The 17,148-nt window shown below is 38.8% G+C and overlaps 1 protein-coding gene across 4 annotated transcripts in view; it reads right to left on the reverse strand.

Annotated features, from left to right (window-relative positions):
- galnt13 (polypeptide N-acetylgalactosaminyltransferase 13) overlaps positions 1 to 17,148 on the reverse strand; it is a 68,058-nt gene that overhangs the window by 27,272 nt on the left and 23,638 nt on the right. For all 4 annotated transcript variants that reach the window (XR_001606546.1, XM_016252278.1, XM_016252277.1 and 1 more), the window contains exons 4-8: positions 11,534 to 11,700; positions 9,862 to 10,069; positions 6,681 to 6,851; positions 4,494 to 4,611; positions 4,145 to 4,325 (exon numbers count right to left, since the gene is read on the reverse strand). Coding sequence is in view for 3 of the 4 variants with exons in the window: in XM_016252278.1 (XP_016107764.1) it covers positions 4,145 to 4,325; positions 4,494 to 4,611; positions 6,681 to 6,851; positions 9,862 to 10,069; positions 11,534 to 11,700 (845 nt within the window). In the remaining variant the exon portion in view is untranslated. The remainder of the gene's footprint in view (positions 1 to 4,144; positions 4,326 to 4,493; positions 4,612 to 6,680; positions 6,852 to 9,861; positions 10,070 to 11,533; positions 11,701 to 17,148) is intronic.

Here is a 17,148-nt window from a genome sequence, read left to right on the forward strand (position 1 = left end):
ACTTGCGGGAGTTAACACTGTATGCAATACCCGCAACCTCACACCAAATTTCAGGCCGTGTAGATAGGCAAGCATATATACAAATCATTTAGTAAGCAGAAATCCAAAATTTACCTTAACATAGAGGAAGAAGCGACTGAATTGATGCTTGAAGAATGCGCTTCCAGCAGCCATGATAAACAGTTGGCGGTTAAAGTTTTCTATGCACAATTTGATTTGACGAAAGTCCCGAGACCTATTACTATCTCTCTATCCAATCACATTGATGGATACATTTTTTTTTTTTAAATAAGCATGTAACGACCACAAACGGAGGAAAATAGTGGAGTAAAAGTACCGATACATCCCTTAAAATGTACTCAAAAAGTAAAAGTACACACTTTTTAAACTACTCAAAAAAGTACAATTACTGATAAAAACTACTTAATTACTGTAACGTGAGTATTTGTAATTCGTTACTTCACACCCCTGTAAGTAGGCGAATTGGGATGTAGCAATACATTCATATAAACCCCCACCTCAAATGTATTGCGATTCATTTAACACATCAACCGACTTAAATCGTCACATATTTTCTATTGATTTTCAACCGGTTCGGGTACAGATTAGGACTAGAAGATTTGACACAATAGATGTCTAGTGTGAATATTGTTTTAAACATCTGCTTGTGTATTCCATGCACTGAATACAGTTTTAAATGTTAGAAATAGCTTTCAAGTAAGCAAGTAGACCCCAGACAGCACACATACGTCTGCAAGATGTCTGTTAAAGATCGCTTCATCTGGAAATAATCTGCTGTGTACAAACATCTGATAGACATCTTTAAGATTCAGTTTCACATACATTCTAAATCATAAACATCTTAAAGACATCTTCTAAACGTCTTTTTGGCATCTGTTAGGAAACGTCCGATAAACGTATTGCAGATGTGCAAACACTCTAAAAAATACGTCTTGCAGATGTAAATGCAGACGCCAAATAGACGTCTCTGAGATGTGTGTGAGCTATCAGGGACTATTCCTTTAAATGTGTAAGAACTTCCCTCTGTTGCGCCACAAATCTCTTCATTTCTTTCTCTCCAGAATAGCCACTTCCATAGCCTCAAGACATACAAGACCACACTATTTATTCATCACACACACACGCTTCAGTCTGCAGACCACAACACAGCACTTCTGGGACACCTTTCCAGGAACAATCCCCGCCTGTGCTCCACATTACCACAGAGTTCCTCCTGAATCTTTCCCTCTCAAGTGAACTGACAGAGGTTTCAGTAAAGGCTAATCTCATTATTCTCCTTGTACAGGATGCTGAGGCTTTCTAACCCCACTATAGCACTACATTTCCCAGGTCTCCCTAGGGGCCAGATGCAGATAAGAAAAGCAGAACGTTTATGAATACGTGAGCAGCGAAGCAGAACTCAGACACTTAGAACAATGCCAGACATAAATAAAAGAAGGAAAGTCTCTCATCAGGGTGAAATATCTGTCCCACTGATCTGCGCTATAGCAGAAACGCTTGCGGACTGTCCAGATCAGCAAATATGAGCAAGACAGATGGATGTAAAAAATCTTTCAGGGGGATGTGGCACAGTAGTGGCTGTTAAAGCTGAATGGGGATAACATATTGATGTTTCATGGTAGGAATAAGATGAAAAGTCTTTTGTTGGAAAACGTTCACTGGAAAGGTTGTGGAACAGAATTTGTCAAGGAATGGTAACACAATGTGTCGAACCAGTGTGCAAAAATTTACATTTTGCCACAGCTTGTTTTACATTGTTTTTTTTATTTTGTTTTGCTTTCCATTTGTTTGATTAATGTATCTATATCGTATATTGTTGTAGGTGTATGTTGTAGACATGGGTACTACAACGTAAACATGGTTTATGAGGACACTACCTGTGTCCCCGTAAAACAAAAGGCTTCAAAAACATACAAAACCGTGTAATATGAAATTCAAAAATTGCCAGTAGGTTTCTGTAAGGGGTAGGTTTAGGTGTAGGGTTGGTGTAGGGCGATAGAAAATACAGTTTGTACAGTATAAAAACCATTACGACTATGGAGCGAGTCCCCGTAAACCACAAATGTTAGTGTGTGTGTGTGTGTGTGCACTAGTGAGAGAGACGGAGAAAGAAAAGGTACAAGCAAAAAGGAAACAGTAAGATAAGAGGATGTGTGGTTAAGGAATTGGATTTGAAGAAATTTAGTGTGCTACAATTCCCTATTGTCAGTGTAAGCTTGAGGAGAGCTGGATTTTTGCAGGGATATAGAAGGCAAATGACAGATCACAGCAATGGGTCAAGGAGGCCAAACGATAAGATAAGTACAGCCTTTCAAAACAACCATGACCACAGATGCAAATCAACGTGCTATTTATAGAAACCCCTGCATCTCTGTAAAGACAGCCATACCTCACGCTGACACTAATGAAGACCTGTGAGAACATGGTTACCGCTTTAATGGGCCATATTCTGAATTCACTAGTTCACTAGTAAAATTGTGGTCTCAGTTTCACTTTTGCCCTATATTTTACATTTAGTTAAAAAGATTTGCTTGAGAGTAGTCATAACCAGTGGTGTAGTGCAGGGAATACGCAGGTATACTGCGTATACCCACTTCTTTATCAGTCAGCATTGCGTATACCCACTTCTAAATCCCCTCTGATGAGCATCGTTCAGTTGTCCTGCTTTAGCCAAAACCATGAGAGTCCAGCACGTGAGTAGCTAATCCATTCGCATTTGAATGAATGCAAAAATTCCCTAAAAACACCCAAAGACAATGATGCGGTCAGGACTGAGGCGTAAACACTCTCATGCAATGTGTTTCATTCATACTCGAACCCAGAAAGTCCAAAACTGACTCGTAGAAGTAATAACTTATGACACCAGAAAATCCCTAATATGGATAAAGGCACTCAGCTATCATAGCCAAAGCAATCTCTGCTGTAGCTAAGCTGAATACAAAGAAAGGTTTTGACTGATAAAACATGAAGACAATAAACACACGATTGCGACAATATATGGTTTATGAGTGTTTTTCAAGTCATCTCCATGTAATAAAAAGCATTTGAACAATGCAGTGCTAATTGACATAGCACTTTTTACAGTTGGCTATAGAAACGACAAAATATATCTTCTGCCTTATTCTGTAATAAAAAAAAAAGTGTTTGTATATAAACAAATCATAAAATTGCCATTAGGAAAATATAGGAAAAATAAAAAATTTCTCAGCCAATTAAAAGAGAGAAAAAAATAAAATAATAATAACAATAATGAAATCTGTCAATTAGAGCAAACATTCAGTCACACACAGGAGCAGAGCTGCACAATTCTGCATAAATTGAGAATCACAATTTGTGTTTCAAATGGAGATCATGATTCTCCTACGATTCTGGACAACTAAAGAAAATAGCATGTAATTTACAGGGTTCGTACACATTTTTACCAATATATTTCCATGACTTTTCCATGATTTTTCCATGACTTTTGAGACAATATTCATGACCTAAATGTTCCATTATTTTACAATAAGAATAAAAATCTGTTCAAATTATCATAGCATATATTAACTAAAATGAATGACTATTAATGCTACTCGTTTGCTTTCTTGTTTTAGTAATAAGTACAAGCTGCAACTGCGCCAGACCTTACTCCACATTTCACATCACTGAATACTATCATTTATTTAACTGTGTGGCCAGGATGGCCATTTTGGTGTCATTTTGTGTGTATTTTTGCTGCTTAAATGCAACAAGCTTTACTAGAGGTTCTGACAAAATGTTAATTGTTTCTATTTATTTTTATTTATTTTTTATTTATTGCAAAATCTGCACCTCTTCTATGGCTAATATTAATTTCACAATGATCCTTACTTTGTGAAGTCAAGCAGCAGAAGTTAAGTGACTGTGCAAATACTACTGCCCTATTTTGGGATGAACTAAATATGCAAAACTAGTCTTGCATGTCACTGTTAATAACACAGGGAGTTCATCCTTTGCTGGGCCACTTAAAAATTAAGAGTATACCCACTTCTCAAGGCACCGCTACACCACTGGTCATAACAACCAAAATTAAAGCTCCAAAGATAATGTGATGGACCATCTCAGTAAGTGAAGTGTCTTTTAGCGATTTCCTGAAGAGTATTACCTGGTGAGATGATGTAGAAGAAATCTTTGAACTCATCCATCCAGACTTCAGCCAATCGTCTGTTGTTCTTGTTGATCACCTGACCAGTTCCACCAGGGAAGCTGTATGGTGTGGCCTTCCGGAACACATGGCCTACATGAGAACATGTGACTATCTCCAGAGATCCTCCACACTGCCAGATCTATTCACACACATACAAAATAAATACAATCAACAAGGATCATTAAAACATGGCCACATACAATTACAATAAAAAAAAATCAGCATGTATTTATGAATACAATAAGGCAGAACATCATCATTTATGACCCCTGCTATGCTTTAAACTACCATAAAATGGAGCTCTCACCCTAAAAGACATTTCAAGGTTTTCCCCTCCCCATATGTCCATGCCTGAATCATAGGTGCCAATCTCTTCAAAATAACTTCTGTCAATAGAGAACAGACCTCCTGCCATTGTGGGAGTTCTGTGGAAAAGATTCAAACAAAACCTCAGAATTAAACCATCTGACAGGGTGTATATATTGCTTCTTTATAGGGGTGTAATGATACATCGATAAGGATCAATAAATGTCAATCAATATCAATATTATGTATAGATGCAATGTGTATAATAAATACATTAATAAATAATAATATATAATTCAATAATATATATTTTAAATATGATCTAAAATTATTTGTCTGTAAAAATGCATTTTTTTCAACAATACATTTTTTTTTTTTAAATGACATACTTCATTTTGCTCTTTGTGTCCTAATGTGGATACTAGATGTGCACATTTTAGTACAGAAAACTGACAGACTTTCTTGACAATTGTCATTGCTTGTCGCACTGAACAAGCCAGTGATGAGCTGTCATCAGACGACTGGTGATATCATGTGTGACTAAAGGTTTTGTTGTTGTTATTTTGGTTGCATTTGTGAGTTGTAATTAGGCCTGGGCCATAAAACGGTATCGATATTTATCGACGGTACACCTTCTTCGATAACGATAGAAAAAACGTTCGATATAGCGCACGATATAGGCCCGTGCTATGAGTGACGCAGAGCGCACACACAAACACGAACACATGCTGAATTGAGTGCAGTGCCTGCCTCTGCTGAGGAGATTGTGAATATAAAAAAAGAATATTAGTCGAATTTAAAATAAACATTTGAATTTGAACGCAAAAATAGTACAATTAAATGTTCGGTGTGCGTCTGGGAGCATCATTAGTGGAGCGCGAGATGCGGTGATGTTGTTGCATTTGAATGTTTTATAAGTCCAGCCCACAAGACGCGCAGTTGCTGCGTTATTAATTCAACATTTTAGAGAAATATAGTAGCTCAATGCGTAGAAGATCTTGATTAGGTTAAAACCGAAACCAAGCCATTCACACAGAACGCACATTTTTTAGACGGACAAATATGACTGCTGCACTCGCGTCTCACATAAGAGATGTATAGAAAGCCATGCAAAGTTAAAACAGTTTAAACTTTTAGAAAACGCATCACAAATTTTCGCTGCGTCTCATGTTTTTAAATGCAATCTGCGTGAATGGCGCTTCGTCTCTTTGTATTAAGCAATGCAGAAAATACATGATGCTGTATTGTTTATAATTGTTTATGCAATTTACGAAATTATGTTTGATCTATATAAGTTAATTTAGATGTAATGCATGTTTTTTTTGTGTTTTTTTTATAGACAGTTATTTCATTTTCATTGGCAATTTAATGCACTGCATTATTTTGCTCATTGCGCCCTCCTGTGGCTTCGGGAGACAAGCCAAAAGTTTCCTTCAGACCTATTTAATCTGCATGTAAAACATTAGAAATTAGATATTTGTTTAATTTTTATTTTGTGTTTGACTGTTAAAACAAAAAAATATTTGTTGTTTGTCTTAATGAATTGGGTTAATTAAAAAAATTTGCTTAAAAAAAAGGTTATAAAAAAATTTCAATAATTATCGATACCGAACGATATGAAATGTTATATCATTGATACATTTTTTAGCTATATCGCCCAGCCCTAGTTGTAATAAAAATGTAAGCAATATATGCAGGTCTCTAAATCTAAACAAATTGTAATCATATCACAGTATGTTTTGAGGTCCAAATTACAAGCCTTTTGTTTTACACACTGACAAATGTTTGCTTTTGCATATCATGCTTGAAAGACATATGCAAAGTAAAACTCCTCAGGATAATGAAGAACTGGTTTAAAGAGTTGATGATATCAGATGTTAGATTCACATCTTACTTAGTGATAATGTAACTGGCAGTGCTGCAGTGACAACAACTAAACCATTGTACCGCCTACATTACATGCTATCTGTTCAATTAACAAAAAATATCAGCCATTATGTGAAGGTTTTGATTTATTTGGAACAAAGGCTCCGTCTCTTACCATTGTAATGAATAGTGTCTGTTTGAAAGAAACAATATAGCACAGAAGATTTCACGGGTCATTCTCAGAGCCATTTGTGAATAATGCACAGAATACTGTACTTACATCATTCACATCAAACTTTAAAATAAATGCTAATTTTATTACCTAACAGGAAGGGTTCTGTCCCCCTTGCGTCGGTCCATCTCTCTCTGAGGAACTGGATACCATCTGAAGTTGAGCTTCCAGTTGAATCCCCCATAGGTCATATCTGAGCCGGCCATGTACTCGAATGTCTCATCACTGATGACATCAATGATTGGACAGACCACAGCCCTCCTAGAATGACAAACAAAAATAACCCATTCACCTTCAGCCTAGTGTCGCAGTGGAAAATAGGGAATTTTGACAAGAATTGCTTCAATTTTTAACATATCAAATTACAGCCTTACATAAAGGATGCCTACAAACAAAGCATGAAAAAGCTAAGAAAAAAAATTGAGGAAAAAAAAAGGAATAGTTAAAAACGTCCCTCTCTGCCAAATAAAATACCTGCTTTTTAGTTTACTTCAAGATTAGTAAGTCTTTAAAGCATTCCCATGATGCATACCTTTTCATCAACAAACATACACCTATAGAATGGCTCAAATGGTCATACCACCCTAAGATCCTGGATTCAGATGAATTTCAGGTTTAAACTGGAAGCTTTAGCTAGTTAAAACACTTACACCCACTTTCACAGACATGGCTTAAGCCTAGGCCCAGACTAAAATGCATGCCTGAGCTGTTTTAACTGAAAGAAACTTGCACTGACAGATCTTAAAAAATATCAGTGCCATTGTTATGTATCAAGATTCACACCAGTTTTTTTTGTATTCTTTCTAAGAAACATTTAGGCTATAAAAGATACTTAAATGTCCTAATTGAACTATGGCCTAAACCTGGCTTATGGCTCGTTTCCACTGAGCGGTACGGTACGGTTCGGTACAGTACAGTACGGTACGCACTTATTTCCGTTTCCACTGTCAGAAGTTGTGAATGGTACCAAAATAGCGAACCGTGCCACTTTTTTGGTACCCTTCCATTGGGGTACCTAGAACAGCAAAGTGTACCAAAAGGGTGGAGCTAAACTTACCGCAGAACGTTGATTGGTTGACTAGAATCGTCACTTTTGCGTGATACAAGGGGATAAAGCGTCCTTCCCTCGTTTCGCTTTGCTGTCCATGAGTGTTGGGCTTATTTACATCAGAATGCGCAAAAACAAAAAAATATAACCGTGTATTTTCTAATTTTATATTTTCACACAGACAATAAACCCTTCTCAATATACGTTCTTGTCTGTTCTTGTGGACTTGTGAAACGCCATTGCCCAAAAACCATCGTCATTTTCTAAATATTACTGTTATTGTGTCGTGAAATGTAGTTTTAAGAGTTTTTCAGGGGTGGATGTAATTGTTTAAAACTCAAATCTGTGGTTTATTTATAAAGATAGCACCTATTTGAAAATTTGCTATGCCAATTTCGGAGCTCCAGGTGATCACCGTGCGCTCAGTGCTCATGTATCTGCCGAGAGCAGCCTCAGCTCGGCTAGTCCTTCCAACATTTGCCGCTGGCTCTGATGTCTCTGTAGTGAATAAACATGAGATACAATTCGTTTTGGGTAGGCTATATTTAACAGGGATTCGTGGTCTCATGAATCTATTATTTATTCCTGGTCATATCATTTTGGCTGAGCACAAAGTTATGTTTAACTTTATATATTTATTTTGAACTTTACCATAGTACAGTGCTGACTTTGTAGCATAGGTTTGACTGAATTGTTTGCATTTGTCTTTATTTCCTCTTATATAAGCCTCTTATACTTTGTACTTGTACTTTTATAATGGCTATTATTGTTCATTAAAACTGACATTTAACAAAAAGAGGCAGAGTTGTGCTTATTGTCGCGCTTTATCGTCGATCGCTACTTTCTGGCATACACCACACCCATCAAGAAAGGTACTATTGGCAGTGGAAACGCAAGCTGGATCAGGGTTACCCGTTACCGAATCGTACTGTACTGTACCGTACTGCTCAGTGGAAACGAGCCATTAGTCTAAGCCCTGACTGTGAAACAGCTCTTAAAGTCATTTAACTGTATAACAGTCCAAAATGACTTTGCATCAGGTCAGCCTGTCCAGGTGTATTTTTGCAATAATGCCCATCTGACTAGACTATCCTTTGTGTAGCAGAAAAAAAAATTACCTAGACACATTTCCAAATAGAAACAGTCCACATTGTAGCTCATGCTTCCAGAATGTTAATTGGATAAACACCTCCAGCTTTAGCACCACTAGACCGATTCTGATCAATGCAAACTCAATACATGGACCGCATAATGCTATACACACCCAAATGAGCAACTTATCCCTTACTGCGCTGTGATTCGGCCAGACGGGGAAATAAAAATCTTTAAAGCATGCAGCACATAGCACATGCTCTCACAGAAAGGTTTCCTGCATCAAAGCACCTGAGCATGAGGCTGAGAGTGAGTGTCTGAGTGAGTGTGCTTGTAAGAGTAACAAGATATTCTCAGTAATGCAATTCTGAATCTGTGTTCTGTATACCTGAATCTGTGTGAATGTAATAAAGATCGCTTTACAGATGGAGGACACGTCACACTTACTGACCGGTAACAGGATTATACTTTGAGAGACCATGAACCAAAGCAGCTGGAAAGGTAAGCATTCCAAGCAAGCAGTAGAGCAAGTTTATGCTTAAGTCGATTACTGGATCAAATTTATTTGTGTATAAATGTTTCTGTGGACTTTCACCTAAAACAACCAAACATTTAAAGGGGTCATATGATGCTTTTTTAAAGATCATTATTTGGTGTATTTGGTGTAACAGAATATGTTTTCCTTAACCAGCAGTCTGGGACCCACTAGGGATGCAAGATGGTTTAAAAACATTTATACTGAGACAAAACAAACTTTCTAAAACTAAAAATCAAGTGTAATCTGACATCATATTTTTATTGAATTACTTATAATTGTTTCATTACTTTAATATATTGCCACTCCTAGTGTAAATAAAATCATAATACCAGAAATGTCATAGCTTACATGATGGTCTTTGAATATTGTCTTTGACAATATAGGGGGCCTTGGAGTCAAAGAGGCTGCTCTACAGTACATTCTCTGCTGTCTGACTGAAGTTTATTGTAAACATCTTTTGCTAAGTACTATATTTAGTTTCTCGTATGGCAAAAAGCATGAGAAAAGGAAAAGCTAATATAACATTCTCAAGTCTATAAAATGTAGTTTGGGGCTCAGGAATAGATTGTCTGTACACAGTCAAGCACACTCACCTGTCCTCTTTGATCCGGGCCAGCAGTGGCTCCAGCCACCCTACAGTGCACTCACAGTGGGCGTCCAGGAAGGTGATGACCTGTCCTCGTGTGGCGGCCGCCCCTCTTAGTCGTGCTCGGATCAAACCGGATCGCTGCTCCATCCTCAAAATTCGCACCGGAACCTCCAGAGTCGCAACATAGTCCTCTAATTTTTTCTTTAGAAAATCTGCAATCAATCAATCAATAAAAGCAGAGGTCATCTACAGAGATGAGGTTATGGTGAACAGCTTTATATTACACACATCTTAAAGGGGTCATGAAGTGCCTTTATTACTTTGTACTGTTCTCTGAGGTACACTTATAATGTTATCAAGATTTTTACATCAAAAATCATCATAATTTAGAAGTAATAGGCTATTTTCTGTACTGTTTTGACCCCCCTCATCAGAACGCTCTGTTTGAATAGTTGTGGCTGATTGTAGACTCGGAAGTAAACGCTCACTGCTATGATTGGCTAACAGTTGTGCATGTTTGACAGCCTACATCCTTCACAGATGGATGCTGCAGTGATTTTGGTTAAAAGCGCATAAATACTTCATACATAATAGACAAAGCAATAATGACCACGTAATAAAAACAGTTCCTCACACTTGTGTGGTGCGACATTACTGTTGGATCCAACATAGTCGGCAGAGCATCGTCTTTTATTTTCAATCTTTCTGAAAATCATGCATCGAATTGTGCCTTGTTTGTAAACGAATCCATGGTAAAACGAAGTGGAGAAAGGACCAAGTTCTTACTGATGTGGTCTGGAACTTCATTAAAAATAAAGTTCATCCACTCTTTCATCCACTCTTTCCTAATGTTGGGATCAGAAGGAAGGCGATGCAAAGACTGTGTTTTTCCACAGCTTGGCTCTGCACAGTGTCTTGTTGTCTACGGAACATCTTTGCTTCTCTCATTATTTACACTACATGCGTGAATCAGTGGGCGGAGCTAAACAGGCAGTGATGTAGAAGCAGGTGTTGATCTTCTTGTGTGGAGGCGGGGTTTAGCCACACTATTACGTCATAAAGTGGAACATTCCACAACCTTTCATTTTGGCAGATTGGCTTCAACATAAGCTGTTTTTAGACTAATGAGTTTTGAGTTCTGAAACTAACAGGATGTTTTTACAGTGCAATGACCTCTTATACAGTGGGGCAAAAAAGTATTTAGTCAGCCACCAATTGTGCAAGTTCTCCCACTTAAAAAGATGAGAGAGGCCTGTAATTTTCATCATAGGTATACCTCAACTATGAGAGACAAAATGAGGAAAAAAAATCCAGAAAATCACATTGTAGGATTTTTAAAGAATTAATTGGTAAATTCCTCGGTAAAATAAGTATTTGGTCACCTACAAACAAGCAAGATTAACTTACACAATTGGTGGCTGGCTAAATACTTTTTTCCCCCACTGTATGTCAAAAGATCAAGGGCATTTTGATTTCTCAGCTCATGACCCATTTAATGTTTCCTCACTCAGGTCTCTAAGAAGCTGAATGACATTTATGGACTAAATAAACTTTTGAGATAATTTGTTGCCAACATTCACATAAACGATGACACTGGAGATATTCTGCCATTGTGTATTGTGATACTGAAGGAAAAACTCAACATGCCAATTGTAATGAATTGATGTGATTAGGACCTCTCTCGCTGGCATCATCCACCAGCAGAATCTCGAGCAGCAGGTGTCTGGGCGAGCGGTTTATGGCGCTGTGTATGGTTCTTAGAAGTGTGCTCCAGGCTTCATTATGAAACACGATCACAATGCTGGTATTTGGAAGGTCATCAGGGTACGTCTTGGTTTTACAGCTGAGGAACACACAAGAACAAGGTTAATATGATAAAAAGTGTAAAAACCAACCATTTTTTTACATACAGTCAAGTAAATTTTGTTTGCATAAACAAAATTTCAGCAGCTTTGCAGATAAACCTGATTTTAATGTTTATTATATTGTAATATCTTAATGACATATAGACACATTTAGCAGATTACAGCTGGGCAATAATATAGAATACATTTTGCATCAACATGAACAATCAAGCCGTTGAAATTTGATATATAGTTTATATTGCCTTAAAGTGGATGTAGATATATGTATATATATACAACTTTATATATATCACTGGGCGATAACAAAGTTTACATTCTGAAATGACATTAATAATCAAGTAATTTGCTATATGGTATATATGGTGTCACGCCCCTGAACTCTATCTGTGTGTTTTTCCTCCCCCACGTGCTCCATGACCCAGTTTTCTCCCATGTTAATTGTTTCATTGGTTCCATGTGTTTCTCGTCATCCCCTCCTCTAGTCCTGTGTATTTAAAGTGAGTCCTATTCAGAGTTCCTTTGTCTGGTATTGAATGTTCGTCTTTCCCCGCTATGTGTGGTTCCATGAATTTTAATTAAAGTCTGTTGGTTTGAAGTCTACTCCTCATCTCCTCGTTCCTCGCTCCGTGCTCCTCACAGTCCCAATGTGACAGAATACCAGACTGATAAACAGTTACCTCTGTGCGTTCCCTCCGTTTTTGTTTTTGTTTTTACTCAGTGTTTTGTTTCCATTGTGTCCATGGATCCCCTCCTTCACCCTGAATACCTCCTCCTCCTGCTGGAGCAGGGGGAAAAATCGCTGTTCCTGGTCCTTGCCAACATCTCCAGCTACCCGGACGACGCGCTCTGTACGTTCTATGACGCCAGTCTAAACCCGGCATACAGAGTGCCGTCGTCCGAGGAAGGCCCTCGAGTGAATTTCGCCGCCTTTGTGGAGTGGACACGGATCCCTATTCACCATCTGTCCCGAGGGGGATCTCGCCAGTGCCACTCCGGACCCAGTGCCCAGCCCACCATCTCCCCGCTGCGCGGAGCGCATGCCCGAGCCCACTGCTGATGGAGAACCCAAGCTCGCCGCGGCCGACAAACCATTGCCACATGGAGCAAGGTGCGAGAGCCAGCAACAGAGCCCGCCACGAGGGAGAATGGTGAGCAGATTATACATCAAGGGTGAGCAGATTATACATCTGGTACTGCTGGACTTCGAGGAGGACCTTATAGACTGTGAAACAGAGCTGGAAGCCAACTAGCCCCCTCTCCTCTCTCCTTCGTCCCAGCTGGTCCCGTCCAGCCCTGAGTAGGCTCCCATTTCCCAGTCCAGTAGAGAGAGGGTTTCAATACCCAAGTTTAGCACAGAGAGGGCTCCAGTCCCCGAGTGTAGCCCAGAGAGGGCCCCAGTCCCCGAGTCTAGCCCATAGGGGGCTCTACAATAATTCCACAACCATGTGATCCATTAAGCTGAAAATTGATATGCATCTCCTTTAGTGGATGTCCTAACATATCCTCTAATAGGACTCCTACTCCTAAAAAAAGGCCACCAGCAGCCAATCAAATTTTAGTGTCTAAAAGCAGACAATCTGAATGACTGTTACAATAATGGACACATTTGTACATTGTGTGAAAATTAGTATGTGTACCCATTTTTGTGAAAATATTTATCATGAGCTGATTTTTATTTTATCAGTAGCTAGCAGTTGAGTGTCACCAAGGGATCCTAAATTAAGCATGAAGCTCCACTGGAGATGGAGTGAGCTGAAAAAAACAGAGAGAGTGGCAGAGGGAATGAAAAGGGATAAATGAGCAGCAGAGGAACAAGGTTAATAGTTCCCTTTCATGGGAACTTCGAACTGCGTCCTCTAGGGGTCGCTATGGGGAACGCCTCGTCGTGACCCGTGTCTGAAGCATACATTGAAAAAACACCAACTCGTTGGCCGGCGACAGCCATGCCGTCACTACCGGTGCGACTATAGTATAAATAGGCGCCGGGAGCTACACATCATTCTCTTCTTCGTCTTCATTGACTGTTTTGTTTGAAGCGTGCATTTCTGTGGTAAGAGCGATCTCTATTTATCTCATTATGCCGAGCACTAGCAAAGCATTTAAGGATGTGTGCATCCGTATTGAAGTTGTTTAACATCTAATGACACACACGATCTATGCGTTGTTTTGTTTGGGCAAAGAGCACGCACGCGATGTCTCCGAGGAGGCAATCGGCGTGCACTGCGAGCATTTTTTCAGAGAAAAAATAAATAAATAAATAAACCTCCACTCTCGTTTGTCTCTCTTTTCAAGGAAAGAGGGGCAGCCATCTGCTTCCCGCAGTTCAGGACCCTCCGCTGCTGAGGCACGGAGGAGAATGAGCTCGTGGGGATACCATAGAGCGCCTGGATCCAGCAGCATCAGGTGAATTAGACCTTTCTCTGCCTCCCTGATGCGCTGAGTGTTTGGCTAGCTTTCAGTATGCTCTCTTTGTGTGCACAGACAGGATGGGCACAAACTGGAGGCAGATTACAGATGACGGCATGCAGCATCTATCTATGAATATCACCCAACTGCGAGCCACAGGATATTTCTGCAGTAAGCGCTGAGTGAATGAGACAAACAATAGTGCTGATGGGTTATTTTACAGCAATATTACACCAATGCTGTTACTCTGGGAGACAAATTTATTTAATCTCACCCCAAGTTGTTTGCCTACATTTATTTATTAATTATCTAAAATACTCATTATTAGTGTTTGCTAAGGGGAAACATCTCTGTTACTATTGCTCATAGCTGTGATTAGTGATTTGAACAAACCCAAAACTTCAAAGTATAAAACTTAAGCATACAACTGTGATATGGACATAAATGATTCTCCAAATTCTTGGCTACTTTTGTAACTGACATTTTGTTTTTACAATTTTATCGTTCCACATTAATTTCGCCTAGTGGATGATAAAATGGCAAATATATTCAATAGACTTCCGTTTAAGGAGCCATATGTTAAGACTAGAATATCTAGATTTGGAGATGGGCTTTTTACCACCTACCAACCATCTCAACACATAATGAACATAATCAGTCAACACATAATAACAAACTTAAAACCACTCAGAATATCATAGCAAACTTATTTTAAATAACTCCCTAGGTATAACCTAGCATTGTGTGGTTGAGTTTAGTTTCATGAAGCATTTAAATGTCATACAAACTAAACATTTCCTCAAGTCTTTAAACTTGCCTAAAAGCATTAAAATAAATTTATGGAATGATATCACGAACAATATTCAAAAGGAATTGCAAATTGTATTTGCAAATGCAATTGCGTGACATAATCCAAATACAATTGCAAATTGTTATGTGTCATGTGTCATGTGTTATGACCCTGTCATTTTGAAACAGCAATAGAAAACCATCCATTTGCTGTTTCACTTCCTCCGCGTCCTTAACTTTTGCCTGTTTGGTGATTATATCAACAGTGTTGAACTGCTGCAACGCTTGCAGTGTGCAATACCTTCGAGTTGTCCAAGACACGGTATGGCACTGTATTCCCTATCTGTCGGTCACTATGAGTTATGTCGTGACGACATTAACTTGGGAGCCCCATCATCTCTGAGTTTAAGAGAAAATGCCAATTTAAGGCATACAGAGCGTCGAGGGCATTCCTCGGATGACGGCGCTAGAACGTAGAACGCACAGAGCGCGTCGTCCGGGTAGCTGGAAAGGTTGGCTAGGACCAGGAACAGTCTGGTGTGGTCCTTAATTGGCTAGTGGATTTTGCATGCTGAGCCACTGCCCGTGCACACGGATATACTGTATAAGGCGACAGCGTGCATCCACTCATTAGGTTTTACACTGAGGAGCCGAGAACGTGTCCCGGCAACAGCGAATGGTTCAAGGTTGTGGCATGGGGACATAATGTCTCTGTTCCCTCCATCAGAGAACAAGGGTTATGCACGTAACCAAGACGTTCCCTATTTGTCGGTCACTATGAGTTATGTCGTGATGACATTAGGGGACCCCTAATGTCGTCACGACATAACGTCTCAGTTCCCTCCATCAGGGAATGAGGGTTTTGTACTTAACTGAGACGTTTCTTGTCCTGTACAACAGAAAATTATGTCTGATGAGTTTATGAATACATTTTAAAAAATGTTGTATAAAATGCTGAAATGAATCAGAATTCAGAGCATCCTCCTACAAATTGAACATGAGCTGTGATTGAATGTCACTACCAATGTCATTTTCTTTCTTTCTTTTTTTTTTTTTCCTCGCTTGGATTGCTCACAGAGTCACATGGACAACACACCACTCGCATCATGTCAAGTTTCTACAGATTCTCTGATTTTAATTCATCAAGTTCACTGTGTGATGATGATATTCATTTGATACAATATTTCCCAAGCACCCCAGTATATAACTCTTTACCACTCTGCATCCACTATATGACCCATTGCCGACTGCAGTCATGGCAGTTTTCTTTTTGCTTCTTTTCTTTCTTTTTCTTTTTTTATTTAATTTTGTATGTATTTATTTATTTTTGGAAAAATAATAATAATAATAATAAAATAAATATGGATGTTTTTTATTGCAAAAATTGCCAAATTCCCCATTTTCCTCATAGGAATGAATTAACAATGCTTTGTTTTCCACCAGTAGGGTGGCGTGGCATACTCTCTGACTATATCAATAAACCCCACCCTCTAGACTGATTGACAGTTGACTGTCAAAGGACAAAAGCACTTGTGATTCCATTTGAATTTTGTAAGGGTTGGAGCAGGACACAGAAAACTGAATAGCAAATGTGTTATTTTTTTGATTGCTATTCCAAAATGACAAAATCTTAGCTAGAAAGACATTGGAAATGCACTTGCATATGGACTTTGCGTTATGGCAAACATGTTACAGAAATGCCAGATCTTCGGTAAAATGTAGAGTAAATGTTAGTTTTAAGAGAATCGTATATCAGTGAATGCAGGGAGGGAAGGAGCGAGTGTATGTGGGTGATGGCCTTCAGTGTGCTGAAGGGTGGCATAACTCAAACACACCAGATGAATGTGGCATGTTTTGCTCTAACAGCTCTCTGGGATTTCATTATATAACTCGAATGGCTCTTTGGATTCTATAAACAAAGACCTTATTCACTGCACCGAGACAGACAGAGGGATGAAAACTGGAGCTTTTACATAATAATAATAATAATAATAATAATAATAATAATAATAGTTTTAATCTTTACTACCTATTCTTGTGAAAAGTTCAATAAAAAATAAATAAATAAAAAAACGTGTAAAATAAATTTTTCGCTCAACTAAGAATAACACTCAACTAACACAGCTAACTAATGGCGCTTTTCCACTGCGTGGTACGACTCGGCTCGGTACGGCTCAGTACGGCACGGCACGGTACGGCTCCGCCCGGGTTTGGGTTCCACCTCCGGTCAG

The sequence above is a fragment of the Sinocyclocheilus grahami genome, unplaced genomic scaffold (assembly GCF_001515645.1).
Source record: "Sinocyclocheilus grahami isolate Dianchi unplaced genomic scaffold, SAMN03320097.WGS_v1.1 scaffold1098.1, whole genome shotgun sequence".
NCBI lineage: Eukaryota > Metazoa > Chordata > Actinopteri > Cypriniformes > Cyprinidae > Sinocyclocheilus > Sinocyclocheilus grahami.